Source organism: Lithobates pipiens, unplaced genomic scaffold (genome assembly GCF_037356315.1).
Source record: "Lithobates pipiens isolate NorthernLeopardFrog02 unplaced genomic scaffold, aLitPip1_a1.2 Scaffold_3, whole genome shotgun sequence".
NCBI lineage: Eukaryota > Metazoa > Chordata > Amphibia > Anura > Ranidae > Lithobates > Lithobates pipiens.
In genome coordinates, this window is record NW_027507790.1 from 118,542,817 (window position 1) to 118,570,709 (window position 27,893).

The 27,893-nt window shown below is 43.4% G+C and overlaps 1 protein-coding gene across 2 annotated transcripts in view; it reads right to left on the minus strand.

The window, feature by feature from the left end:
* Window positions 1-27,483, minus strand: part of DMXL1 (Dmx like 1) — a 217,247-nt gene extending 189,764 nt beyond the window's left edge. For both annotated transcript variants that reach the window (XM_077462223.1, XM_077462224.1), the window contains exon 1: window positions 27,166-27,483. In XM_077462223.1, the coding sequence (XP_077318349.1) occupies window positions 27,166-27,252 (87 nt within the window). In that variant the 5' untranslated portion in view covers window positions 27,253-27,483. The remainder of the gene's footprint in view (window positions 1-27,165) is intronic.
* Window positions 27,484-27,893: the final 410 nt, after the last annotated feature.

The following is a 27,893-nucleotide window of genomic DNA, read 5'->3' on the forward strand; positions in this document are numbered from 1 at the left end:
ACTGCAGAGCACTGTCGTGGCACAGGCGGCACAGGTGGGCACTGATGGACACAGGCGGCACAGGTGGGCACTGATGGACACAGGCGGCACAGGTGGGCACTGATGGACACAGGCGGCACAGGTGGGCACTGATGGACACAGGCGGCACAGGTGGGCACTGATGGACACAGGCGGCACAGGTGGGCACTGATGGACACAGGCGGCACAGGTGGGCACTGATGGGCACAGGCGGCACAGGTGGGCACAGGTGGGCACAGGTGGGCACTGATGGACACAGGCGGCACTGATGGACACAGGCGGCACTGATGGACACAGGCGGCACTGATGGGGCACTGCAGTGGCACAGGTGGCACTGATGGGCGCAGGTGGCACTGATGGGCGCAGGTGGCACTGATGGGCACTATAGTGACTTTGGTGGCACTGGTGTGGCTCTGGTGGCACTGATTAGCACACAGATGGCACTGGTGGGCACAGATGGCACTGGTGGGCACAGGCGGCACTGGTGGGCACAGGCGGCACTGATGTGGCACTGCAGTGGCGCAGATGAGCACTGATGGGCACAGGTGGCACTGATGGGCACAGGTGGCACTGATGGGCACAGGTGGCACTGATGGGCACAGGTGGCACTGGTGTGGCACTGGTATGCTACTGGTATGCACTGTAGTGGCACTGGTATGCACTGGTATGCACTGGGGTGGCACTGGGGTGGCTCTGCTGGCACAGAGGTGGCACAGAGGTGGCACAGGTGATAGATGGCACTGGTCTGGCACTATTTGGGCACTGCTGGGCACTCACGGTTATCTTTTATTTTCACTGGGATGTTCTCCTCTCCTCTCACGCTGCATCGGTGTGAGAAGAGGAGACTGATGACCTTAGCTTGACCCGGCAAGCCGAATTGTTTACATTTGTGATCGCTCCGTCATTGGACGGAGCGATCACGTGGTAAAGGACCGCTGCCATTGGTCCTTTACCGCGATCCGTGTTGCGCCGGGTCCCGTGAACTCGGCGAGCACGGATGTTCCGGCGTGCGCGCCCCAGGGGGGCGCGCACGAACGATTCTCCGGGAGGCCGTTAATTAACGGCCTCTCAGAGATAGCAAACCGACCTATAGCCGTTAATCGGCTATAGGCCGGTTATTAAGTGGTTAAAGAGGAAGTAAACCCTAATGGGTTTACTTCCTCTTTCATTCCCTGCAAAGTTAAAGCATAATGGACTACTATGCACTTACATGGCACAGGACCCAGCGATGTCACCGCTGTCCCCTGTAGTACAGCACATCCATCTTCTCGGTGGGTCTCGCCGATCTGCCGCTGTCATTCGGCAAAGCCACAGTGACATCACTCCCACGCATGCGCACGGGAGCCGCCACTCGCGGCATATCGCCGCTAACCGCGGCGCGCTCAGTGCGCCTACGCGCTGCTGTCTACGGCGCATGCGCCGTAGACAGTGGTGCCTGTCTTTCGGCAAATATCTCCTAAACCGTGTAGGTTTAGGAGATATTTCTTGGACCTACAGGTAAGCCTTAATCTAGGCTTACCTGTAGGTCAAAGTTGGTTGTAAGGGTTTACAACCACTTTAAAGTGGTTGTAAACCCTCTCACATGAAGTGAAGTGAATACCCTGAGAGATGATACAGAAAGATGAAATAAATCCTCATACATGTTTATCTGCATTCTTTTCTCTTTCTTACATCCCTTTAAAAGTGCTGAATTTAGATAAAATCACAGAGGAGAGGGTGGGGCACAGCAGTTAGAACACTTGGTACAGGGCGTGAGAGCTGATTGGAGGATAGAGACACAACCTCCTTCAAACACGGCACAGGAACGAATTTACAATGCAGAACAGTGTTGCGAACAGACAAGCTGTTCCCTCCTGCGTTACCATTTTGTCTCTGGTGGGAGGACACTTGAAGCTTTGGAGAGAGACAAGTAAACACTACAGATAAATGCCCTTCATTCAGATATCATGGCTGAGGTTTACAAATCCCTTTAACCACTTGCCGCCCCTGATCATCGGTGGCCTGATTACAATTAAGTGCCAGCAATGAATGCCCACCACTGCCAACCAGTGCTCAAATTTGCTACCAGTGGCCATTAGTGAGGCCAATCAGTGCAGTCTGTGCCCACAGGTGCCACCCATCAGTGGCACCTATCAGTGCGGCATATTCATGCCTGCTCACCAGTGCCACCTAATCTGTGGCCATACATGTCGCTTTATCAGTGCCTATCAGCGAAAATTATTTATAAAATTTACTGACAGAAACTAAGAAAAAAAAATTTGTCAGAGTCATAAAACACACTTATAGAGGCAGTTACAATTTCCACACCTTTCAGGTTACACACTATGAGGGGCTCCTTTAAGGCTGGATTCACACCTATGCTTTTTTAGTGCTTTTTGCATTTTGCACTACAGAACCATAGGAAACCATGGTAAATGGACTGTAGTGCAAATAGCACTAAAAATGCATAGGTGTGAATCCAGCCTTAGGGATAAGTTAACCTTTGGGAACATGTTACATGTGCCAGCCGTTTTTAGGTTGGAACATGTAACATGTTCCCACTGCTGCAGCTGCCGTCCACTGCGCGTTCTCCCTGTGACAGCAGTACGGGTGAAGTACTTGTGGTCAAAGTGACAGAGCTCTGTGTATAAAAAAAAATAACAAGTCCAGTCATCCTTTTCGGCTGTCAGCCTGTAGTTTTCAATGAACTACCATGGCGCTGTGAGTTCTGTGGTAGTTCATTGCTTGTTCCTGTCAGAATGCATTGGCTTCCTCGTATGAGCTACAAGAAAGCAGGTACACTGACAGATCTGCAGGAGACCTGCATGGCATTGGTGATCTGCTGATCACTGATGCAATGCTTTACAGGCTCCTGCAAATAAATAAATGCACTTTTGTTTACCTGCACAAAAATTAGCATTTAATTTATTTTTATTTAAGTAAAAACTTATTTAAAATACTTAAAATAAAAACTAGAGCAAATTAATCAAAGAACTTGAATGATAATTACACAAAAATTTAATCCACAGATCTTTAAATGTCTCTGTACAGTTACACTGAAATAGATTTGCCATGTGGTATTTTGTGAATGACATCCTAATGATTTTTTATTAGCCCTACAGTTTTATGCGATACCACATGCCGAGTATACTAAAAATAGGCCATAAAATTTACTAGTGTAGGCAGTATTTAGCACCACATGAATGCATAAAGCTCATGCAACCTCCATTCAAGATAACAGGACACGGGCCACATAGTAAGGGAATAAAGTATTTGATCCCCTGCCGATTTTGTATGTTTGCCCACTGACAAAGAAATGATCAGTCTATAAATTTTAATTGTAGGTTTATTTTAACAGTGAGAGACACAATAACAGTAGTGCTTAATCATAGCATTAAGCGATTATAGCAATAAAGAAAGGTGGTTCTTCTGAAGAGTGCGGCAGTCCAGAGTCCATTTTCGTCTGTTGGAGTAGGAGAGAGGAGCGGAGCGGAGCCTCACGCATGTGCAGTAGGGTTCCCAGTGTGAAGCCGTAAGGCTACACTGCCGAGTTCCCTTACCCGCAATGGCAACACCCAACAGCTGATGGAAACATCAGCTGCAATGCCGACATCGCTGGACTCCAGGATAGGCAAGTGTCCTATTATTAAAAGCAAGCAGCTGCGGTTTGTGTAGCTGCTGGCTTTTAATTTTTGCAGCGGTGGGCGGACCTCCGCTTTAATGTGCTTCTGCCTAAAGTGGCATTCCACTCAAAAGTGGAACTTTCGCTTATACGTCCCCCCTCTTTTCGGGGGGGAGGGGACCCGTTTTTGACAGGCCCACTTCCGGAAACTGGGCCGCGGCCTGATCTCCCCCCTCCTCCCCCCCCCCCCCCCGCCAGGGCAATTAGAAAAAGTGTAGCATGCTTCAAGCATGCACAGTAGGGAACCAGCTGTGAAGCTGACGTGCTTCACTGCCGGGTTCTCTTACCAGGAATGGTGGTGGCAGCACCCGGGAGTTGATCCGAAGATAGTCTAGGGGTCCGATATTGCAGGCTCCCTGGACAGGTAAGTCATGGACATATTCCCTGGACATATTAAAAGTCAGCAGCTACAGTATTTGTAGCTGCTGACTTTTTATTTCTTTCACCCAGCAGGCTGGACCTCCTCTTTAAGCCACTCCTTTGTTGCCTGGGCCATGTGTTTTGGGTCATTGTCATGCTGGAATTCCCATCCACGACCCATTTTCAATGCCCTGGCTGGGGGAAGGAGGTTCTAACCCAAGATTTGACAGTACATGGCCCCGTCCATTGTCCCTTTGATGTGGTTAAGTTGCCCTGTCCCCTAGTAGAAAAACACCCCGCAAGCATAATGTTTTCACCTCTGTGTTTGATGGTGGGATTGTGTTCTTGGGGTTATAAAGCAGCATTCCTTCTCCTCCGAACACGGCAAGTTGATGCCAAAGAGCTTGATTTTGGTCTCATCTGACCACAACACTTTCACCCAGTTCTCCTCGGAATCATTCTGATGTTCATTAGAAAACTTCAGAGTGTACATGTGCTTTCTTGAGCAGGGGTGCGTTCCAGGCGCTGCAGGATTTCAGTCCTTCATGGCGTAATGTGTTACCAATTGTTTTCTTGGCAACTATGGTCCCAGCTGCCTTGAGATCATTGACAAGATTTTCCTGTGTAGTTCTGGGGAGATTCCTCACCGTTCTCATGATCATTGAACCTCCACGAGGTGAGATCTTGCATGGAGCCCCAGACCGAGGGAGATTGACAGTTATTTTGTGTTTTTTCCCCATTTGCAAAAAAAATCAAAAAAAAAAAAAAAAAAATCGCACCAACTGTTGACACCCTCTCGCCAAGGTGCTTGGTGATGGTCGTCTAGCCCATTCAAGTCTTGTGTAAGTCTACAATCTTGTCCCTGATATCCTTGGACAGCACTTTGATCTTGGCCATGGTGGAGAGATTGCAATTAAATTGATTGCTTCCTTCTATGAACAGGCGGTTTTCATACAGGTAAGAAGCTGAGATTAGGAGCACTCTCTTAAAGGGAGTGCTCCTAATCTTAGCTCGGTATGTGTATAGCAGACACCTGCGAGACAGAAATCTTGCTGATTGATAATGAGCAAAATAAGTATTTGACCCCCTATTTGATCCGCAAATCAATAACTTTTTTGAAATGTGTTTTTCTGGAAATTTTTGTTATTCCATCTCTTGCTGTAAAAATAAACCTACCATTAAAATTATAGACTGACATTTGTCAGTGGGTAAATGTTTAACCACTTCAGCCCCGGAAGAATTTACCCCCTTCCTAACCAGAGCACTTTTTGCGACTCGGCACTGTGTCACTTTAACTGACAATTGCGGGGTCGAGTGACGTTGTACCCAAACAAAATTGATGTCCTTTTTTTCCCACAAATAGAGCTTTCTTTTGGTGGCATTTGATCACCCCTGCGTTTTTTATTTTTTGCGCTATAAACAAAAAGAGTGTCAATTTTGAAAAAAAAAAAAAACAAAAAAGAAGAAGAGCATTATTCTTTAAATTTTTGCTATAATACCACCCCCCCACCCCCCCCCCCCCCCCCGCCAAAAAAAAACTTTTTCCTCAGTTTAGGTAGATACATATTATTCTAAATATTTTTGGATAACAAAATAAAAATAATTAAACGCAAAAAGTGATTATTGATTGGGTATAGCATTTACAAAATGGGTGATAGTTGTAAGCCATTTTTATTAATATTTTATTTATTTTTTTAAATGGCGGCATTAGCCATTTTTATCGTGGCTGCAACATTAGGGCAGACACATCGGACATTTTTGGGAGCATTGTCATTTATACAGCAATCAGGGCTATACAAATGCACAGATTTCTGTGTAAATGACACTGGCAGTGAAGGGGTTAACCACTAGGTGGCCTTGTAGGGGTTAAGTGTGTTCTAGGGGCCTGTTGCTAACTGTGGGGGGGGGGGGGGGTGACTATGGTTTTACAGAGCCTCGATTTTTGCTCCAATCACGGGGAGCAGAGATCAGTGACACTTGTTGCTAGGCAGAACGGGGAGATGCTGTTTACAACGGTATCTCCCAGTTCTTCCTCTCCGTGAGGCGATAGCGGTTTTCCCCGTGGCGATTGAGTCCGCGGGACCCGTGTCCGGAGTCACGGAGCTTCCCTCGGGCATGTGCGCCCCTCTTAAAGGGCAACGTACAGGTATGTGATTTTACCTGCACGTGCCCTTCTGCCAACATCCATCGGCGTGAGGCGGTCGGGAATCGGTTAAAATCAGCAGGAGATCAAATACTTTTCTCACTCACTCACTGTAACTGCCTGCAGCAGCAATGCACAGACTAATTTGTGAACATCTTATGCTTCAAATTTTCTGCATTAATATCTGTAGAAAATGTCCATAAAAACTGGTCAATGTTTATTTTTTAGCAACAGCATTGATAAGTAAACATTTTGGATGGATAACCACTAACTGTAATTTTATAAAAAGGGAAGACTAAAATCAGTGAATAGAACCAGAGTTTGTTTCTGTAATTGTAAACAGAGGAAAGTCACGCAGATGAACAAGTATTTTCTGACAATAGTCTTCTGTCAGTTCATACTGTATACAGTACACAAAAATCTCCAGCAGGACCTGGACTTCCTGTTCCAGCACAGTCAGACCTTTAATGAGTCAGTGTACCAGGTAAAGCCATACAAAACCTGTGTGTGGAACAAATTGCCCTTCTTTACTTCTCCATGCTATTTTAAGCCTGTCAAAATATTTTAGGCTTGTTGTAGGTTTAAACAATGTTATTTATGAATGGAAACATCCCTTCTGAAAGGCCAACTTGTTAAAGAACGCTACGAAAATTATAATGTACATGGTAGCAAGGGGTATTCATTTAGAAATTCTTAAACAGAGAAAAAACAAAACAAAAAAAAAAAAAACACACACTTCTGACTTTACAACCCTTTTATCTTAATGCATTCTACGTATTAGGATAAAAAGCCTTCTGTGTGCAACAGGCCCCCTCATACTTACCAGAGCTCCATCTCTATCCAGCGATGGCCCCAAGTGTTTCGGCTGTCTGAGACTCTCCCTTCTGATTGGCTTAGGAACAGCAGTGGTGCCATTGGCTACCGCTGCTGTTAATCAAATTCAGAAAGTCAGTCAGCCAGCCAATCAGGAGAGGGGGGGGGGCATAGTGCCGAACCACAGCTCTGTGTCTAAATGGACCCAGGGAACTGTGACTCGACTCTGGTGCCCCTATAGCAAGCTACTTGCTGTGGCGACACGCAACAGGAGGGAGGAAGGGGCCAGAAGCACAGAAGAGGGGCCCGGGCTGCTCTGTGCAAAAGCACTACAACAGAGCAGGTAAGTAAAACATGTCTATTTTATAAAATAAAAAACTTTGCAATCACAAGAAAATCAGCTAAATTTTACGACTTCAGCCCACCCATGCAGAGTGGGCAGAAGGGACAGCTGCCCTAGCACAATGGTTTATTGCAGGGATGGGGCGCCTTGGCAGCTGTTACAAGGCTGACAGGTGTAATGACTGTGGCATCACTGCTGAGCCTAAACCCAAGGGAAAAGGGAGTGTACAGTTTGCCCCTTTTTGCCCTGGATGACCTTGTTTCGGTACTGCCCCCAAGCACAAGGCTGCTGAATAAGGTTGGCCATACACTGATCAAGATTCGGCCAATTCAACGATTGACCATTCTTGCTGTCGAAGGGACATGTTGATACACTTTTCTCCAACAGTGTATGCAGCTGCTGATCAGTGTATTTTGAAAGCAGCTTGCGCCGCTGTTGGAATAAATTGTCCAACAGCGGACATGGAGGGGAAGAGGGGGAAAAAAAACAAAAACAAAACACACAGCTTAATTCTTCTAAACTATATTCAAACTCCCCAAACCAGCACCTTACGCATCTTAAAGTTATCCGTACCCTACTCCAAGCCTTGGTTGTACTTAGATCCTCTCTGTCCACAATCCACTTCTATACTGCCCATGCCTGCACAGTGAGCCCTTATAGATTTTTAGAGATACACTTGAAACTGAATATATTGTTCTATACAAATTTATAAGCAGCAATTACCCGTCAGCATTCTCACTGGAAAATTCTGTATGTTCAATTAGCTGGGAAAAGACCCAGGAAAGAGTCATGCAAAACCCAAGAGATAGCAGTGTGGTCTTTCTTACTAGCACTGGTACAAAAACAGCTGGCCAACATGAAAATCACTTAGTAGGTAAATCTGTAAGCGTATGTGCATTTCAAATTCCTATTTACCATGGATATAAAAAGTCTACACATCCCTGTTAAAAAGTCAGGTTTCTGCGATGTAAAAAACTGAAACAAAAGAAAAATACGTCCAGCTGTTATGTAACCTATAAACCAGGGATATGCAATTGGTGGACCTCCAGCTGTTGCAAAACTAAAAGTCCCATCATGCCTCTGCCTCTGGGTGTCATAAAACTAAAATAACGTGGTTGCATATGTGTGCACACCCTTTTATATTGTTACATTGCAGAAACCTGAAATTTTAACAGGGGTGTGTAGACATTTTATAGCCACTGTAATGGTGTTGTCTGCAAGTCCACAATATTATATATATATATATATATATATATATATATATATATATATATATACACACACACACACACATACATACATATATACACATACACACACATATATACATACATACACGCAAATGGCCTACCTGGCCAGGTATTGCCGAGAATAAAATGTATAGCCAGACAGACCGTTTCAAATCTAGGCCAGTTCAGCAGAGACAGGCTGAGATTCGAACCCTGTATGGGCAGGCTGAATATACCCAAGTTGATTGATGGATCAACTTGGGTACAACAAGCCTCTCGGATTTTACATGCGATTATCGTTAGCGTCTATTATAGCCGCTAGAGTTAATCACTGTTCTCCCAGTGGGGGCAGCTCCCCCCCATCAGAAGAACAACGGCTCCATGGGAAGGATTCCCCTATCAACACTGACTGTGTTGGTGGTGCAATCTAACAATTTTCATGTAATATAAATATTTAATACAGGAAATTTCCACAGATCAGGACCCATTTAACTGAAAGCACAGGCTCCAAAAGGTTTTAGTACCCATTCCCTACAGGTGACAATGTGGGGGGTAGAGGGGTGGTATAATGGCAAGTCCAAAAAAAATAAATAAAAATGTACGCAAAATATTTTACAGGTTTTATATAGCGCGAACATGAGAGCAGACAATACAGTTACAAAGGAGGAATCTAGAAGGGAGAGCCAGGTGGAAAAAAAAAAAAACAGAGAAAATGAAAATACAGTTGTTAGGTGTGGGTGGATAGGCTTCTCTGAAGAGGAAGGTTTTCAGGGATCGTCTAAAAGCTAATAGATTAGGAGATAATCGGACAGGTTGGGGTAAGGTGTTCCATAGGATTGAAGAGGCTCTGGAAAGGTCCTGAAGGTGAGCAAAAGGTGAAGGTGACAAGGCAGCTAGAGAACAGGAGATCTTTAGAGGAACGAAGAGAACAATTAGGTTGGTATTTTGAGACTAGGCTAGTGATGTACCTGTGGGCTAAATTGTGGATGGCTTTGAAAGTTGTTAGCATTTTGAATTAAATTTGTTGGGTGAGCGGGAGCCAGTGGAGGTATTGACAGAGAGGAGTAGCAGACAGAGCAATTGGTAAGGCAGAGGAGTCTGACTTCAGCATTCATGATGGACTGAAGGGGGATAGAGGTAAGCCAATGAGAAGGGAGTTGTAGTAGTCGAGGCGAGAGGTGACTAGGGAGTAAATTAAGACCTTTGTTGTGTCATTGGTTAAAAAGGGGCGTATTTTGGAGATGTTGTGGAGGTTGAGGCTGCAAGATTTGGACAGTGATTGGACGTGGGGCTTTAAGGACAATTCCGGGTCCAGGACCACACCTAGAACCTTGGCATGTGGGATGGGCTAATAGTTGTGCCATTGATTGTGACAGATCAGGGGGAAGGGGGAACTAGGTGGTGGAGGAAAAATTATAAGTTCAGTTTTAGATGTGGTGTGATATCCAGACTGATATATTGGTTAGTAAATTGGAGATATGCGAGGAGAAATGTCACAATATTTCCTGTTGCAGGAGGACAATTTAATAACACTTTATTTTGTGTGCATACAATACTGTAGCACAGACTTCTGCATTTTGGCTGTGTTCAAATACTGTATGCAATAAAACATCATTATGTGAGAATCGTAAGGCAGGGAAAGTTAATGGCTGCCATGTTGGCACCTCCTGCTATTCCATTATTCCAGAACAAACCATATTATACCTGTGGCAGAGGAAGAAGAATGAATTCTAGTCAGAATATTAGATTCTCCTTTAAATAGACAGCTTTAAATCAATCTGAATAGCATTTGTTCTAGCCTCACACCTCGGGTTACTTTGAAATAATTTCATTAGTGCAATTGTACAAAGCAAATGTCAAAAGGCAATCCAGAAAGCTTCTCAACGCCTGCAAAGTAAAGTGGGGAACCATTTCACTCAAGAGAAAATGCAATTTGCAAATAGAATTTACCAACAGGAAAGCAACAATGTCAATGCTAGGCAGCAGATTTTCTATTTAAACATAAGGTTTCAATGTAATCTTTATATTATAAAAGTATTTCTTATGTATAGAACGTTCTTTTACAAAGACCTAGTTATAAGGGAATGGTAAAACATAACCTGCTGATAAATCGCACTTCAATGAAGTTCAGCTTTGGATCTTGCCAGTTTTCAGATTTTTCGATGCAAATTAGAAGGGGTAAGTTCCTTCCCTGCAACGTTCAAAGCCCTCAAAATTTTTAAGATTTTTAGCTACATTGGAAAAACTGAAGATACTTCAACTTTTAAGGGCCAGTTCACACCAGACGCAGTTCCGTGTGCTTTTTTTTTGCACTAAAAATGCATGCAGAGTTTTCCCATGTATTCCAATGGCTCTAGTTCACACCATGCAGTTTCTGGTACAGAAACTGATCGAAACGGACTGTATTGGTGCAGAAAAAAAACAGAACTGCATCTGGTGTGAACTGGCCATAAAATTAAAAAAGTTCTAATATTCCAGCATACAAGATTTTTATCAATAGCCAAAAGGAATTTCTTCAAAGTGAAACGCCAGCCACATCGCACATCCCTGCTGACTGGCACATCACTGATGGGTACATTTTATGTTAAGGTGCACCTTGGCAGGCTAATTTTGTGTTGTTCACATCAAGGTGCCCCTTAAAGTGGAAGTAAACCGCTGGGTGGTTTTTATTTTTTTATTTCCCAACCTGAAAAGGTAATGTCATAATGTACTAGCATCGCATGCTAGTACATTATGTTAAACATACCTGAAAAAGAAGCCTTCCAGCGCTGCTGTCAGGCTGATGTACGCTCCCATCTTCCCCCAGTCTTGATTCCAGGGTCGCGGCCGCAGTTTGTGCAACTGGCTGGAACTGTGGTGATGTCTCTCACGCGCATGCGTGTGCAGGAGCCGCTGTTTACAGCACAGGACTCTGAAGGAACGGCCCAGCTAGCTGTTCCTTCAGAGTGCATGTGACGTCACCGGCTGCATGTATAGTAAATATCTCCTAATGTTTAGGTGATATTTACAGTACCTATAGGTTAGCCTATAATAACGCTTACCTAGGTAAAAGTCAGAGATGGGAAGTTTACTCCCACTTTAACAAACTGTGTCCATGAGTGCTGCGCAACATAAAATGTGTCCATCAGCATGCCCCTATAACAAAATATGCCCATCAGAGTGCTGCTTAACAAAAAGTAAGGGGCACACAGATGGGCACATTATGTTAAGGGGCACGTTGATGGGCATATTTAATGTTAAAGAGGAGCTGCACCTAAAAAAAAATATTAAAAGCCAGCAGCTACTAATATTGCAGCTGCTGACTTTTAATAATATCACACTTACCTGTCCTAGGTTCCAGCGATGTCGGCGGCAGATGACGAGCGATCGCTCGTCTCGTTGCAGCCACCGCCGCCATCCTCTGTCAGGGAATCGGGAAGTGAAGCATGAGAGCTTCACTGCCCGGTTCCCTACTGCGCATGCGCGAGTCGCGCTGCGCTTCTCTTATGGTCCCCCGCTGTGTCTCTGGGAACTGTGTGTTTCCCAGAACACAACGGGGGGGGGCGGAGCGATGCGGGGGTCTGCGGCGGTCTGGCCGGAAGTGGGTGCAGTTACCTGGATTATTCAGGTAACTGCACCCCCCTCCCCCCTGAAAGGTGCCGATTGTGGCACCGGAGGGGGGGGGAGGGATAATACTAGCGGAACTTCCCCTTTAGGGTGAAGAACCGCTTTAAAGATAGTTGTTTGTATGCCAAAAGAACAAACGTAAAGCTATTTTAGTTTCAACTGTCCATGTGTTAGAGCTGCACGATTCTGTAAAAAATGAGAATCACAATTTTTTTTTTGCTTAGAAGAAAGATCACGATTGTCTTTTACATTATACAAAAAAAAAAAAAAAAAAAAAAATTGGGCTAACTTTACCGTTTCGTTTTAAATTCACTGAAGTGAATTTTTTCTCAAAAAATTATGTCTGAAAGCCCACTGCGCGAATACAGTGTGACATAAAATAGTGAAAAACGACCACCATTGTATTCTCTAGGGTCTCTTCTAAAAATATATACGTTTGGAGGTTCTAAGTAATTTTCTAGCAGAAAATACAGATTTTTAACTTGTAAGCACCAGAGTGTCAGAAAAAGGCTTAGTCTTTAACCGCTTGCCGACCTCTTCACGCCGATATACATCGGCAGAAGGGCTCGTACAGGCAAACCAACACACTTGTACGTTGCCCTTTAAGAGGGGGTCAGAGCGCACGTGACAAGCTCCTCGAGTCGGGTCGCAGGTCACCCAGGAACTTAACGCCCGTGGGGATACCCGCGATCGTCTCACGGAGAGGAAGAACGGAAAGATGCGAATGCAAACAAGCATCTCCCCGTTCTGCCTAGTGACAATGTCACTGATCTCTGCTCCCTGTGATCGGGAGCAGAAATCAGTGATGTGTCACAAGTAACCACGCCCCCCACAGTTAGAATCACTCCCCAGGACATACTTAAACCCTACACTGCCCCCTAGTTGTTAACCCCTTCACTGACAGTGTAATTTACACAGGAATCAGTGCATTTGTATAGCACCGATTGCTGTATAAATGACAATGGTCCCAAAAATGTGTCAAAAATGTCTGATGTGTCCACCATGTCGCAGTCAGGATAAAAAAAAAAAAAAAAAATTTTTTATAAAAAAATGCCATAGAAACGAACCCCTATAACTTTTGCGCAAACCAAACGCTTATTGTAGAATAATATTATCGGCCTAAACTGAGGAAAATTTTTTTTATATATTTTTTGGGGATATTTATCATGTGTAAATTATTATTTTTTTTCAAAATTCTTGCACTTTGTTTATAGCGCAAAGAATAAAAACCGCAGGGGTGATCAAGTACCACCAAAAGAAAGCTCTATTGGGGGGGGGACGTCAATTTTGTTTGGAAGCCACATCGTATGACCACGCAATTGTCAGTTAAAGTGACGAAGTGCCGAATCGCAAAAAGTGCTCTGGTCCTTGGCCAGCAAAATGGACCGGGGCTTAAGTGGTTAAAGAGGAACTGCAGTCTGCCCACATAATTTGTAATAAAAAAAAAATTGTTTGCCATTCTGAAGATTCCCGCCAACCACTTTGCATATTATTTTATAATATTCTTTACTTGCCAAATATGCTGCAGAAATCTCCCTCCACCAAGTCCGGCTGCATTCATTTTAACTGTGGGCAGCCGAAGCTGCTGTCTGTTCACTTTCTGGATTTACACAGAGGCCCACCTCCAGCTCTGCAGATCTCATTGGTCCTCTTATGACACATCCCCCCCCCCCCTCCTGCCAATCTCTCTCTCGTTCGTTAAAACAAGTTAAAACAAGGGCAGAAATAAATAGAAAGTTGAAAAAAAATGACTGAAGGTTAAAAAGCCCTCATTTACAGACCAAAGTTCATCCCTTTGATCTAAAAGAACAAAATGTTACAATGTTTCCTCTCAGCGCTGAGCAATGTTGATAAACATTTGCCTGATGAGTTGTTTTTTACAGCTGTGACTGAGCCGAGAACTGCTCTGCACTTGTTACATGAATGAATTGTGGACATGCTGAATTAAAATTGTGAAGGGGCTGAATCGGGACCGCTTTTTTTACGATTAATCGAGCAGCTCTACCATGTGTTATGCTAAGGGGCACGCTGATGAGCACACTTTTAATGTTAAAGATAGTTGTTTGTATTCCATACAAAGACAAGAGCAAATGTAAAGCTATTTTAGCTCCAACTATCCACGTTTAATGTTGTAACTGAAACTTGACAATAAATACCATTGAGATTTGGTCCTCGGCCGGAAGAAACATTTTAGTGACAGGACCTCCTTGAATTTTAATTCAATACTCTTGTTAGAAAGCACAGGACAGACAAGAATACAATTTCCCCAAACGGAAAACAGACAGTAATAATCTTAGTACAGCAGGGAAGTTTTTCCAGTAGGTAGGGGATTTCATCCCATCTTGTCCTGGTAACTAGAGAGGAAACAAGTAACCCTCACTTATACCCCGTGAAATCAACACCCTCAGATGATGCACAGAGATTAAACAAATCTCCCTACATATATGCCCCTGCATATATGCTGTCTTCAGCTTTATATATATTCTTTAGAAAGTTCAGATTGTGTTAGGAGATTTTATCTTCCTGTTCAGCACTGCAGTGAAGCCTGGGCATACAACCAAGACACACCCCCTCTCCTCATCGGTGGAGATTTTCAGAAGCGTTTGTGGAATAGTTCAGCACTGTGCTAATTTATAGCATCCTCCTCAACACAAAACTCAGGCTGCTTTTATCTCAGATGACGGAGAACTTGTCAAAAATGATCAGGCTGATAGAACGGAGCAGGAGAAAGCTAAGGGACATAGTGCTTTGAAGAAAGATGAGAAAACACTGCAGAGATGTGTCCAGCTCAAATTTCATGAATCGTGTTTACATCCACTTAGACAAAAATTATTTTTATACATACAAAATAATGACTTGTGCCCATTTCTGGCTGCTGCAGCGTTTATTATATCTTACTTTTATTCAGCCTGAAGTCTTCACGTGGTACGGTAGAACATCACATTCTCATTCCTCCTCCAATCACAGAAGGCCTTGCATTCTGTAAAAAGAATGCAAGACCTTTGCAAAATGAGTAGCGGCCGAGTGAGCAGCCCATTGTGATATCTGTACTACAGCCATGGTCAAAAGTTTTGAGAATGACACAAATAAACATTTTCAAAGTGCTGCTTCAAAGTTTTTTGATCTTTTTGTCAGATGTTACTATGGTATACTGAATTATAATTACAAGCATTTCATAAAGCTTTTATTGACAATTACATTACGTTTATGCAAAGAGTCAATAATTGCAGTGTTGACCCTTTTTTTCAAGACCTCTGCAATTCACATCAAATACTGGGCCACATCCTGACTGATGGCAGCCCATTCTTGCATAACTAAAGCTTGGAGATTGTCAAAATTGGGGGGGGGGGGGGGGGGTATGCGGCGCTGGGGGCTTGTTCATTAATCAAGTAGTAGTTCTCACTGGACAAGGTTTATTCTGAATGCCCCAAACGAAGGGATCGGACCCGTAGAAAATGACTTTACCCCAGTCCTCAGCAGTCCAATCCCTGTACCTATTGCAGGATGTCAGTCTGCCCCTGAAGAGACGTAGCTTCTTTGCTTTTCTTCTCGACACCAGGCCATCTTCCAAAAGTCTTCCCCTCACTGTGCACGCAGATCCACTCACACCTGCCTGTTGCCATTCCTTACCAAGCTCTGCACTGGTGGTGCCGCCATCCTGCAGCTGAATTAACTGTACGAGACGGTCCTGGCGCTTGCTGGACTTTCTTGGGCACCCTTAAGCCTTCTTCCCAATTGCAGTGGAAATGTTTATGGAATTATGTTTGTTTTCATGGCAAAGAGATACTTGGCACTTTGCATATACTCCAGAAGTTATGAAGAGTGATCAGATGAATTGCAATCATAAAAACTGAGGCATCAGACTTTGTGAAAATTAATATTTGTATCATTCTAAAAAAAAACTTTTGGTTCAGCATTGACAGGAGACTGAGCTAAACAAAAAGCAAACATGAAAACAAATACTTCAAAAGACAGAAAAGGTCCACACACACTGTTAGAATTCAACTTATTGTTACTGGCCAAATGTTAAAAATTTGTTTTTGTGCAGCTTTAATAAAAAAACAAAACAAAAAAAAAAAAAACAGATATCCCCTTACTTTCTGTCCCGACAAAGGCACAGAAAGCATTTATGGGGAAAAGATCAACAATTACAATTGTGTGTACAGTAATACACATTCACAGCTGATGGTCCTAAAGCATCAATAGGAAAGAGATATATTGATAACCAGCCTAACAATAAAATTTATGATCTGTCTTGTATAATGCAGACCCCCAAACAATCTTACCGTTTTTATCCAAAGCTCTCTGTCCCTTTTTGTCCCGCATCTAGGTACTTTGGACAATGACCAGCCCCCTACCAACCACCCCCCCATTTTACTTACCCGAGCCCCTTCATCCCCTCGGCAGATGAGATGCGCTCTCCCTCTCTGGACGGGGTCCTGGCTCATCATTGGATAGATTGAGAGCAGCAGGAGCCAATGGCTGCACTAATAAAATAAAATTACGCGGGCGCCGGGAAGGACGAGGCCGAGTCCGGCATTCATGTCTATGGACGCAAATGCTGGGCTTGAGAGCACACCCGCAAGGTAATCCCCTGGGAGGAGGAGCCACTAGAGCCGCCAAGTGACCATAGAAGAGGAGGATGATCAGGTCACACTGTGCAAAATGAGCTGCAGTGGAAGTATAACATGTTTGTAAAAAAAAAAAAAAAAAAAAATATTTAATTTATGAGTAGTACCTCCCATAACAAAATATTAGCGATAATTGAAAAAGTACCATCATCCAAATATAGGGAAAACAGAGCAAGACGGGTCTATCAGGACAGTTGCTGTGGCTGACCATGGATAGTAACCATCAAGTAAATTGTCTATCAGTACCAAGATAGTCCAGTAAAAAAAAAAAAAAAAAAAAAAAAAAAAAGTTTTATAGAACGCTTCTTCAGGAGGAACAGGCAAAAACAAATAAAATAAAAGTTTTATAGACAATTCCTCCTGAAGAAGCGGTTCAATATGCAAAACTAGTAGGGGATTAAATTGTCTATATCCCACATCAACATTTACCTTCTGATGACCCCGTTAGTAGTTTGTGGTTGACTTTTCCCATTAAAATTGTTATTTGTTTATCAGTACCAAGATAGTCTAGTACCATCTACTTGGTGGTTACTATCCATGGTCAGCTGCAGCAACTGTCCCAATAGACCCATCTTGCTCTGTTTTCCCATTGGGAAACTAGGAAATTGTTGTAGTCTCCCACTGCTAGCAGCGGTGAATCAGGATAATGGGCCATAAAGCTTGCCAATGTTTTGAGAACCTCAGCCGAAAACAGTGGAGGGATGTACACACCTGCGATTATACAAGACACCCCATGCAGCTTACATAAAAATAAACACATAATGACCACTGGGGTCAGTGAGCACTTGATTACCGGTACATGCAAATTGAGTCCCTTGCCGAACAAATATGCTCACACTTCTAAAAAAGGTTGAATAAGTTGCATGATACTGGCAACTAAACAACCGTGTTGACAGACAAGGAGGTGTATCAGGTGACAAATGAGTTTCTTGAAGGCACACAATGTCCGCTTTCAAACGCTTTAACAGTCCGAAAGACAGCCAAACGTTTCAGAGTTACCGAGGCCTTGAATATTCCAGGGCAAGATCCATATGGTATTAGCCATGGAAATAAGAAAAACAAGCAATAGGCATCTACCAGACAGGTGCGTAGCACAGGAGTTTTCCCTCGTTTTCGACCAGTAGTGAAGTCACCTGAATTGTCATGGCTCTCACACACCAATCCCAGAAGTGACAATTGGTTGTGAGAGATAAGGCAGAGGTATAGGCATTCAGGAGGGTAAACAAACCAGGAGGGCATCCGTATAAAAAGGTTAGAAAAAAAATATATATATATGAACGTCAGAAAACTATGTGGTCCAACCTAGACCACCAAAACAAAACACTTTTTAATCCAACTGTCTGCTTGGGACTTCCATGGTGGAATGGAGGGGTGGGCAGTGGAAGTCTAAAGATGTTATAGGGAACTTCACAAACAGAAGAATATTCCAATTGTATATTATACAGAAAGATCTCCAATCGCCGGGTGTCCTCATCTTAGTCATTAAAAGAAAAGCACTCAAAAACGCATCAAGGCACAACAGGCCTCAGTGGTGAACGTTCACAAAATGATCTTTCTTCCCTGTCAAGCCATTGTGTTGTAGCAGGTGGTTTTTCAAAGAAAAGTGCCTCCCTGTTGGCCACCACTTCCAGTTTAGCTGGGAAGAGCATGGTGTATTGTAGATTTAGGGCCCTGAGGCATCATTTTACATTCATAAATTTCACCCTCTGCTTCTGCAGAGTAATTAGGGAATAAGGAGATTTTAGTATCCAGTCAATGCACCATCCATACCTCAGCCAGAATCAAAATGTCTGTATTTGTAATTTAACAGTTTAAACAGGAAGGTGCAAGGTGGGTGTCCTGGAGGTAGGGGGCGAATGAGCACTCTGTGTGCCCTCTCCACAGAGAACATAGGAGTAAATGACTCCTTTCCAAACATTGATCAGCCAAGACTCAATAAAAGCAACAGGATTTTTACTCTCTGCTCTCTTGGGTATACCAATTATTGAGCCTCATTCCGTTCTCAAAATCATCCAGGTGAGCGGCATGTTGGGCAGTCATCAACATTTTTTATATCCAGCATTAATGTCATCCTCCACTGTACTGATCCGTCCCTCCAGGGCCGATGTTCTTTCCCACAGTTTTTGTATGTCATGCCTGATAAAAGATACCGCCTTCACCCCCTTTAATTCAGATGTCAGAATAATGGAGGTGGTGCAATTAGTAACCACCATAATGTCTCAAAGAGTGGGCTCCGGGCCTTTTCCTGGGGATAGGGATGAGATGGCACAGTAGGAGATATAGTCTGTGCACTTACTGTGTCCCACTCTGCCAGTTGGCCAGCCTGATCCTCCATCGGCATGGTGTCATCTGCCTCGGATTGAGTGCCTGAGAGGTCTTCCCGGGAGATGGAACAGGCATGTGGTTCCTTTTGGAGGACCTCAAAAAAAAAAAAAAAAAAAAAAAAAATTGTGCAGCCTCCTTGTACTTGTCTTTATGGGAGCTGTGTCCGGGTGCCATCTTGGGTCGCCAGATCAGGGAAAGAATGGGCTTCTTTCACCTTTTTAGCAATGGGAGCGATCAGTGCAAGCTGCCCAGAAGTTGCCACAGTACTGTGCCAGTCTACCCGTTTGTTAGTTGAATCAGGTGCTATAGCAGGTCAACCTAAGGATAATACACATGATCTTTGGCAGAGAGCAGTATACACATCCGTTTACAGCCGCACCCCCCAGCTTTTGTATTCTAATAGCCGCTATTACCACAGCTGTCTGAATATCTTAACATTAACTACATCTGATTGGCTGCAGTAACTGTTCAGATTTTCTACCTGGCTTCTTTGATTGTCAGATCAAGGTTTGTCAAGCCTGGTGGCGCATGTCAATCATGGCTTGAAATTCAGGAGGAAAAGGACAAAATACAAGCTGTGTATGGCCAGTAGAAGTAAGAGCTGACTTTTTTCACTTTGTTTTTGGCAGCTGGTCTATGTAACAATGAAACCATGTACTGGATACTACAAAACAAGGAAAGTGAAAGTAACATTATACTACCTAGCTGCAAATGTAGTTGTCATCTCTGTGCAGAATCTCCCAGGCACCTTACTGATCAAGTTGGCAAACAGCAGCATCCCATCCATTAAGGGCATCTCCAAGCCCCCCCCTATATGCAATGGATAGATTCATGCATAGCATGAATCTATCCATGGCCGTCACGGACACCCCCTATTTATGCATCCAGCCCCTTTCAGGGAGCACGAATTACAGTGGCGGGGGTATTTTTTTGAAGCACTTGATTAGAGCCTGAGGCTCCAATTGGCTTTAAAATAGGGTGGGCTCGGGTAACAGAGAGTGCGACTGGTGCCCACCCAGGTGTGTTACAACACTGAAACACTGATCCACAATCCAGCCAATCAGAAGCGGGTGTGAGACCTGTTTTCCAATTGGCCAAAAAGAGAAGACTCCCAATTGGCCACCAAGGAAGGAGGAAACGGAAGCCACCACCACCACCACCATGACCCGTGAAGAGCAGGGAGGCCGCCGAGCAGGGGAAGCGACCGGTGATAGGATAAACGAGTGCTACCAACCGACCATTTTCCACCGCAGATTTAGATACAGTAACAAACTGAAGCCAAACTCTAGCTAAAGCTGGCCATACCTGACTGTTTTGAGACAGATTCCTCAATCCATACTATCGAGGTGGGTGGGGGAATCTCTCTGCTGCCCCCACCGCCACCCTCTGTCAGGGAATCGGGAAGTGAAGTGTTGCGGCTTCACTGCCCGGTTCCCTACTGCGCATGCACGAGTCGTGCTGCACGTCTCTGCTGGTCCCCGCTGTGCCCTGGGAACTGTGTGTTTCCCAGAACACAACGGAGGGAGGGGGGGGAATTATCCAGGTAACTGCACCCCCCTCCCCTCCTGAAAGGTGCCGATTATGGCACCGGAGGGGGGGAGGTATCAGATGAGTGGAACTTCCACTTAAGGGTGGAGAACCGCTTTAATTGCCAGATCACCAGGTGAAAATAAAGGAAAAAGGGCCTTAGAAAAGAAAACCAATGCAGCCATCACATCTAGGATTGGTAAGCTGCAGTATATTGAAATTTGTTTTGCTTTTGGATTTAATACCGCTTTAAACAAAGACAAGCCCACAGAAAAAATGCAAACATTTCTGTGAGATTTAGATTTATCAGTAAATGAACAGATAACTTATTTACTGTAGAATGGCTACAAAATTTCAGAATGCAACACTTATTAAAAAATTCTCATTGAATGTGGTACATTATGTTTCAGTAATGTAATACAACTAAACACTGAAAAGGTTTTAGACAGCTTCAGGCCCGCAATACCAATGAACAATAAGGTACGCTGCTACCCTTCTAAAGACAATGGTTTTCAGAGGATGGGTCACAGGCAGTGAGGAGGCCATATGTAGCTGGCTCCTCCTCCCCACCTACTTTAACCCTCAAAATGCTGACAAAACCCGCAGCAACCACATGCATTGTACGAAGTCGCAGAGTGATTGCAGCATGGCCCCATTCATTTGAATGAGTAACATTCAGTAGTGATGTCACTTGCTGAAGCAACATGCCATTTATTTGCAGCCAGAGCATGTGTACAGCCTTGAACAGCTGCAGGTCCTAGGTTAGGTAGGCGATAGGGATAGAAAAAAATATATATATATACCGGTAGTTCAATCACCTGTTTTTAACTCCCCTGGCAGCCCATGTGAAGAAGCTCTAACACAATTTTCATTCCATTGTTATGAATATAATCCATGTGAAACAATGTTTAACATATCTCATCAGCAAAAAGCATTACCCCGCGTCACCTGACATGCTGCAGTGCTAACCTAAAAATCCTATGTATTGCTGTTTGCACAAATGCTGTCATTTAATGCTGTTTTTGTTGTTGATTAATGCAGTATTAAACCTAAAAACAAAAAAATTATATATCAGCTTATCAGTTCTAAGATTTGGTAGCCTTTTTCCTTTATTTTCACCTATTGATTCTGCCAGAAAGTGTTATTTTTCAGTTTGCAGTAACAGACAGCCGTCTAGCAAAAAGTGTCAGAGGGTTTAGACAACAAATTTACCATCGATAGGAGTGCTAACATAGGTCAGATTTAACTCATATATGTAAAACCTGTATCCCAAAAAGAATAAAATAACATTGTTATAACTGCTTAAAGAGTGTAAGTTTAAGTTCAGGTTAGATTTTTTTTAGTCAGGTCCATCAAAATCTGCTAGTGCCGATGTCCAAAAGGTGTTTCAGTTGCTCCTCCATCAAGAGTGGAGCTGCCCAAGTATAGAAAATGTCTTGCTGGCCAGGTCACTGGGTGAATATAAAGGGGGGAAAAAAAAACATTAACGAGAAAACCAATGTAGCCACCATATTAAAGGAGTTGTAAAGCCTCACAGTTTTCACCTTAATGCATTAAGGTTAAAAACCTTTTGTGCTGCAGCAGACCCCAGACCCCCCTTTTTCTTACCTGAGCCCGATCGTTCCACCTTATGCCTTTAACTTGCAGGGGGAATTTTTTTATTTTTTGTTCTTTTAAAGTTTACTACTGGTTTACTGTTGGTACTTTATATCTTGGAAGGACTTATATACTATAATGCTTTAGTTTGGGTGTATGGTGCAGAGCTGTGGTGTATTTCCATGTCGCAACCGCTCTGGGACCTGTAATGTTTAAATGCATTACTCAGCAAAAATTTGAGAAAAACATAATCTGCCCTTCTCTAATAGAGAAGTGAATGAAATGTGTGGTGAGTGGCCAAGATGTGTAATGTAAACAAGATTTGAGCCCATGAATTCACAAAATCAGGGGCTCAAATACCCCTGAATGAAAAGTAACATGTAATAGTTGACAAAATAACAGTTAAAAAATAAAATTTAAGTTAATAAAAAGATCTATACCAGAGGGGCCGCTCATAAAAAAAAATGTGTTTTTTATTTCTATCATAGTGACTATCACAGTTCTTCTCAGTTTCATGAACGTATAAATACGGGGGGTTGTTTTGTTACTAAAAACAGTGTGGGACTGAAAACCCTTTAGAAAATAGAGAATACTAAACATTAAAGTATACTGTAATGCCAAAAATAAAAGGAGCACAATATTTTAAAAACATTGAATTGTTCTTCAAACCCAGTTTCTTTTTTAAGCAGAAATGAATGATCAGATCCGGGTCACAGTGAAGGGGACATGCACCATGGCTGGTAAGATACAAATAGCAATATGCTAAAACATATAGCCCTATGCAGCTTGTAAAATACATCAAGTCTTTTTACACATAGAACCAGTAAACATAAAAATGGATCAAAGAAAAATGAATCTGCCATCCATAACAAACCAATAAGTCTCATTTTACTAGATGTGAACATTGAATAAGAATGTTAAGGATTGCTTTGACCAACAGCCCTATTCTAATTAGATTTTTTTTTAAATCAGCTCAATGGATTCTAGCTACCACACTAATGAAAAAAGTATTCTTTAGTCACACAATAAGCTAAGATGCTTGCTGGGTAATTTTACATCAAACAAGGAAAATTCCTTATTTATTGGTATCCTTTAACTAATCAGAAGATAAAAACAAAGCAAGCAACACACTGAGAATCCTAGAATGCAATAAAATATTTAAATGACCAGGGAAGACATGTCATCATAGGTCCCAGTAGTAATGACTGGGCTCTGAGGTTTATCCAGAATAAGGGCCATGTTTACAATTTCCCAACATTGTATAGAGGTGCACAGTGGTATCTAAACCCAAACAAAGATAAACACAGACTGCTCAGTAATAATTTACAGGCAATCTCGAGTTGCTAGGTACTGAAGATTAATACAGCGTTTAGAAAACGTCATAACCCAAATCGAAGGCAGACTGCACATCTGGCTATACATAACAGGTAGGTACCTTTACTTGCACACCAGTAAGTCACCGTTCCCTTATTTCACCATTTGATGCTGCGCAGAAACTAAACCTTTCAAATATAATCACCCCTGACCCTTGTAGGAGTGTCAGAGGCTGTGTGTGTTAAAGTGCCGACATGAAGCAAGGTCCTGACAGAACCCTCTTTACCTGCAAAGACTGCCAAAGCAGATGGGGAAGGGCTTCCCCAGCCGCAGGCACAGAGAGATTGTACATTTATCTGCTATGTGCAGGGGGTGCTATCAGCGTCTTTTTAAATTGATGAAGTCCATCTGTTTACACAGTATTCTGCCCCTGGGTGAACAACACAGAGCATTGGGTGCATCCAGACCTTAAAGTAGTCATTTACAGAGTAACAACTCTGTTTGTAGAGTACACAGCCTACAGACACAATCACTGTACTCAGAACTGGACTAAGGTGGAGATATTACTCATGGCAAGGACGGTCACCGTTGTGTTTTCTTATAAAATGTAATATGTAGTGATAAAAGTGGCATCAGAGTGGAAAGTTTACATGCATTCCATGAAGCAGGACACACATCTGTGGTGTACAGGTATATGATAGGGGTGTAGACTACACAGATCATGGGGTATATACTGATTATAGGTTGTACAGGTACAGTGGTGTGAAAAAGTGTTTGCCCCCTTCCTCATTTCCTGTTCCTTTGCATGTTTGTCACACTTAAGTGTTTCGGAACATCAAACCAATTTAAACAATAGTCAAGGACAACACAAGTAAACACAAAATGCAATTTGTAAATGAAGGTGTTTATTATTAAAGGTGAAAAAAAATCCAAACCATCATGGCCCTGTGTGAAAAAGTGATTGCCCCCTAAACCTAATAACTGGTTGGGCCACCCTTAGCAGCAACAACTGCAACCAAGCGTTTGCGATAACGTGCAATGAGGCTTTTACAGCGTCCTGGAGGAATTTTGGCCCACTCATCTTTGCAGAATTGTCCTAATTCAGTTACATTAGAGGGTTTTCGAGCATGAACGGCCTTTTTAAGGTCATACCACAACATCTCAATAGGATTCAGGTCAGGACTTTGGCTAGGCCACTCCAAAGTCTTCATTTTGTTTTTCTTCAGCCATTCGGTGGTGGACTTGCTGGTGTGTTTAGGATCATTGTCCTGCTGCAGAACCCAAGTTCGTTTCAGCTTGAGTACACGAACAGATGGTCGGACATTCTCCTTCAGGATCTCTTGGTAGACAGCAGAATTCATAGTTCCTTTTATCACGGCAAGTCTTCCAGGTCCTGAAGCAGCAAAACAGCCCCAGACCATCACACTACCACCACCATATTTTACTGTTGGTATAATGTTCTTTTTATGAAATGCAGTGTTCCTTCTACGCCAGATATACTTGGACACACACCTTCCAAAGAGTTCCACTTTTGTCTCATCGGTCCACAGAATGTTGTCCCAAAAGTCTTGGGGATCATCAAGATGTGTTGTGGAGAAATTGAGACGAGCTTTGATGTTCTTTTTGCTCAGCAGTGGTTTTCTCCTTGGAACTCTGCCATGCAGGCCATTTTTGCCCAGTCTTTTCCTGATGGTGGAGGCATGAACGCTGACCTTAACTGAGGCAAGTGAGGCCTGCAGTTCCTTGGACGTTGTTGTGGGGTCTTTTGTGACCTCTTGGATGAGTCGTCGCTGCGCTCTTGGGGTAATTTTGGGCGGCCGGCCACTCCTGGGAAGGTTCACCACTGTTCCATGTCTTCGCCATTTGTGGATAATGGCTCTCACTGTGGTTCGCTGGATTCCCAAAGCTTTGGAAATGGCTTTATAACCCTTTCCAGACTGATAGATCTCAATTACTTTCTTTCTCAATTGTTCCTGAATTTCTTTGGGTCTCGGCATGATGTGTAGCTTTTAAGGATCTTCTGGTGGACCGTACTGTGTCAAGCAGCTCCTATTTAAGTGATGCCTTGATTGTGAACAGGTGTGGCAATAATCAGGCCTGGGTGTGGCTAGAGAAATTGAACTCAGGTGTGGACATCCACAGTTATAGTATGTTTTAACAAGGGGGGCAATCACTTTTTCACACAGGGCCATGATGGTTTGGATTTTTTTTCACCTTTAATAATAAACACCTTCATTTACAAATTGCATTTTGTGTTTACTTGTGTTGTCCTTGACTATTGTTTAAATTGGTTTGATGTTCCGAAACACTTAAGTGTGACAAACATGCAAAGGAACAGGAAATGAGGAAGGGGGCAAACACTTTTTCACACCACTGTATATACAGATTTTGGGGTGTATAATTATAAGCTGTGAAGGTATAAACAGGCTATAGGGTGTATACAGACTATGGAATGTACAGTATATACAAACTATAGGGTATACAGGCATATACCTATATCCTATAAACTGGTTTATAGGATATAGACTATGGGGGTATACACAAGGTATGAGGTGTAGAGCACATATAGACTATGGGGGCATAGAGCACATATAGACTATGGGGGCATAGAGCACATATAGACTATGGGGGCATAGAGCACATATAGACTATGGGGGCATAGAGCACATATAGACTATGGGGGCATAGAGCACATATAGACTATGGGGGCATAGAGCACATATAGACTATGGGGGCATAGAGCACATATAGACTATGGGGGCAAATAAACGGTATGGGGTGTAGAGTACATATAGACTATGGGGGTATATAAACGGTATGGGGTGTAGAGTACATATAGACTATGGGGGTATATAAACGGTATGGGGTGTAGAGTACATATAGACTATGGGGGTATATAAACGGTATGGGGTGTAGAGTACATATAGACTATGGGGGTATATAAACGGTATGGGGTGTAGAGTACATATAGACTATGGGGGTATATAAACGGTATGGGGTGTAGAGTACATATAGACTATGGGGGTATATAAACGGTATGGGGTGTAGAGTACATATAGACTATGGGGGTATATAAACGGTATGGGGTGTAGAGTACATATAGACTATATAAATGGTGTAGTGTATATAAATTATGGGGTGTAGAGTATATACAGACTATGGGGTATACACACAGTATGTGGTATACAGTATATAGATTATGGGGTGTATAGTATACAGACTATAGGTGGTATATACACGGTATGGGGTGCAGCGTATATAGATTATATACAGACTATGGGGGTATGCACACAGTATGGGCTGTAGTGTATAAGATTATGGAGTGTAGCATATATATTATGGGGTGTAGAGTACATACAGGATTATGGGGGAGTATATAGACCATGGAGTGTAGAGTATATAGATCATTCATGGGGTGTAGAGTACATACAGGATTATGGGTGAGTATATAGATCATTCATGGGGTGTAGAGTATATAGATCATTCATGGGGTGTAGAGTACATACAGGATTATGGGTGAGTATATAGATCATTCATAGGGTGTAGAGTACATACAGGATCATGGGGAGTCTACACAGGCCCGGGTGTCAGGCTCTTACCGTAATGGGCTGCTCCAGCAGGCTGCCCACAGAGAAGCAATGGTCCCCCGGGTTGACGGCTCCGGTCAGCACCTGGTGCAGATTCATGGTCCAGCGGGCGCATAGAGCCCGGCACAAGGCGGGATGAGTCTCTCAGAGTGACATTAGGATAACAGAGCAGCCGGTGAGGGGTATGTACGGTGACAGCAGGAGGGGGACACTGGCCGGCTGGCAGAGGACAGTGTGAAGGGAAACCAGAGCAGAGAGTGATGCGCACTGGTACAGAGCAGCACAGAGCAGACTCCGGCCAGTGAGGTAACCCACTTAACCCGCACGGCGCATGTGCCAACCTCTCGCTGCCGTCATCAGAGTGCGAACCGCACTACTGCCAGCCCCGCCCTCCTCTTCCTCGTTGACAAGCTATAGGTGCAGATAGGGAAAATGAGGGCGTGCCCCAGATGGGGAACATAGGTTGGACGAACTGCCACAAAGGGGAGGGGTTTCATTCTCACGTTAGAACTCTCAAAGACAGTGTACGCATGTGCAGCCACGCGACAGTCACATGTTTTGTCAACAGAATGTGGAACAGGAAGATCCAGTTGCGGATGTTGTGCACATAGTTTATGGTCACAGTGTATTGTGCTAGAATAGGTGAAGGAAATGCCCGTTTTCACACAGTCTTCGTTGTTGCCAATGTAAGAGTCAGAACCTGAGAGATTGGATTCAATTGGTGGCTGTGGACCACGAGA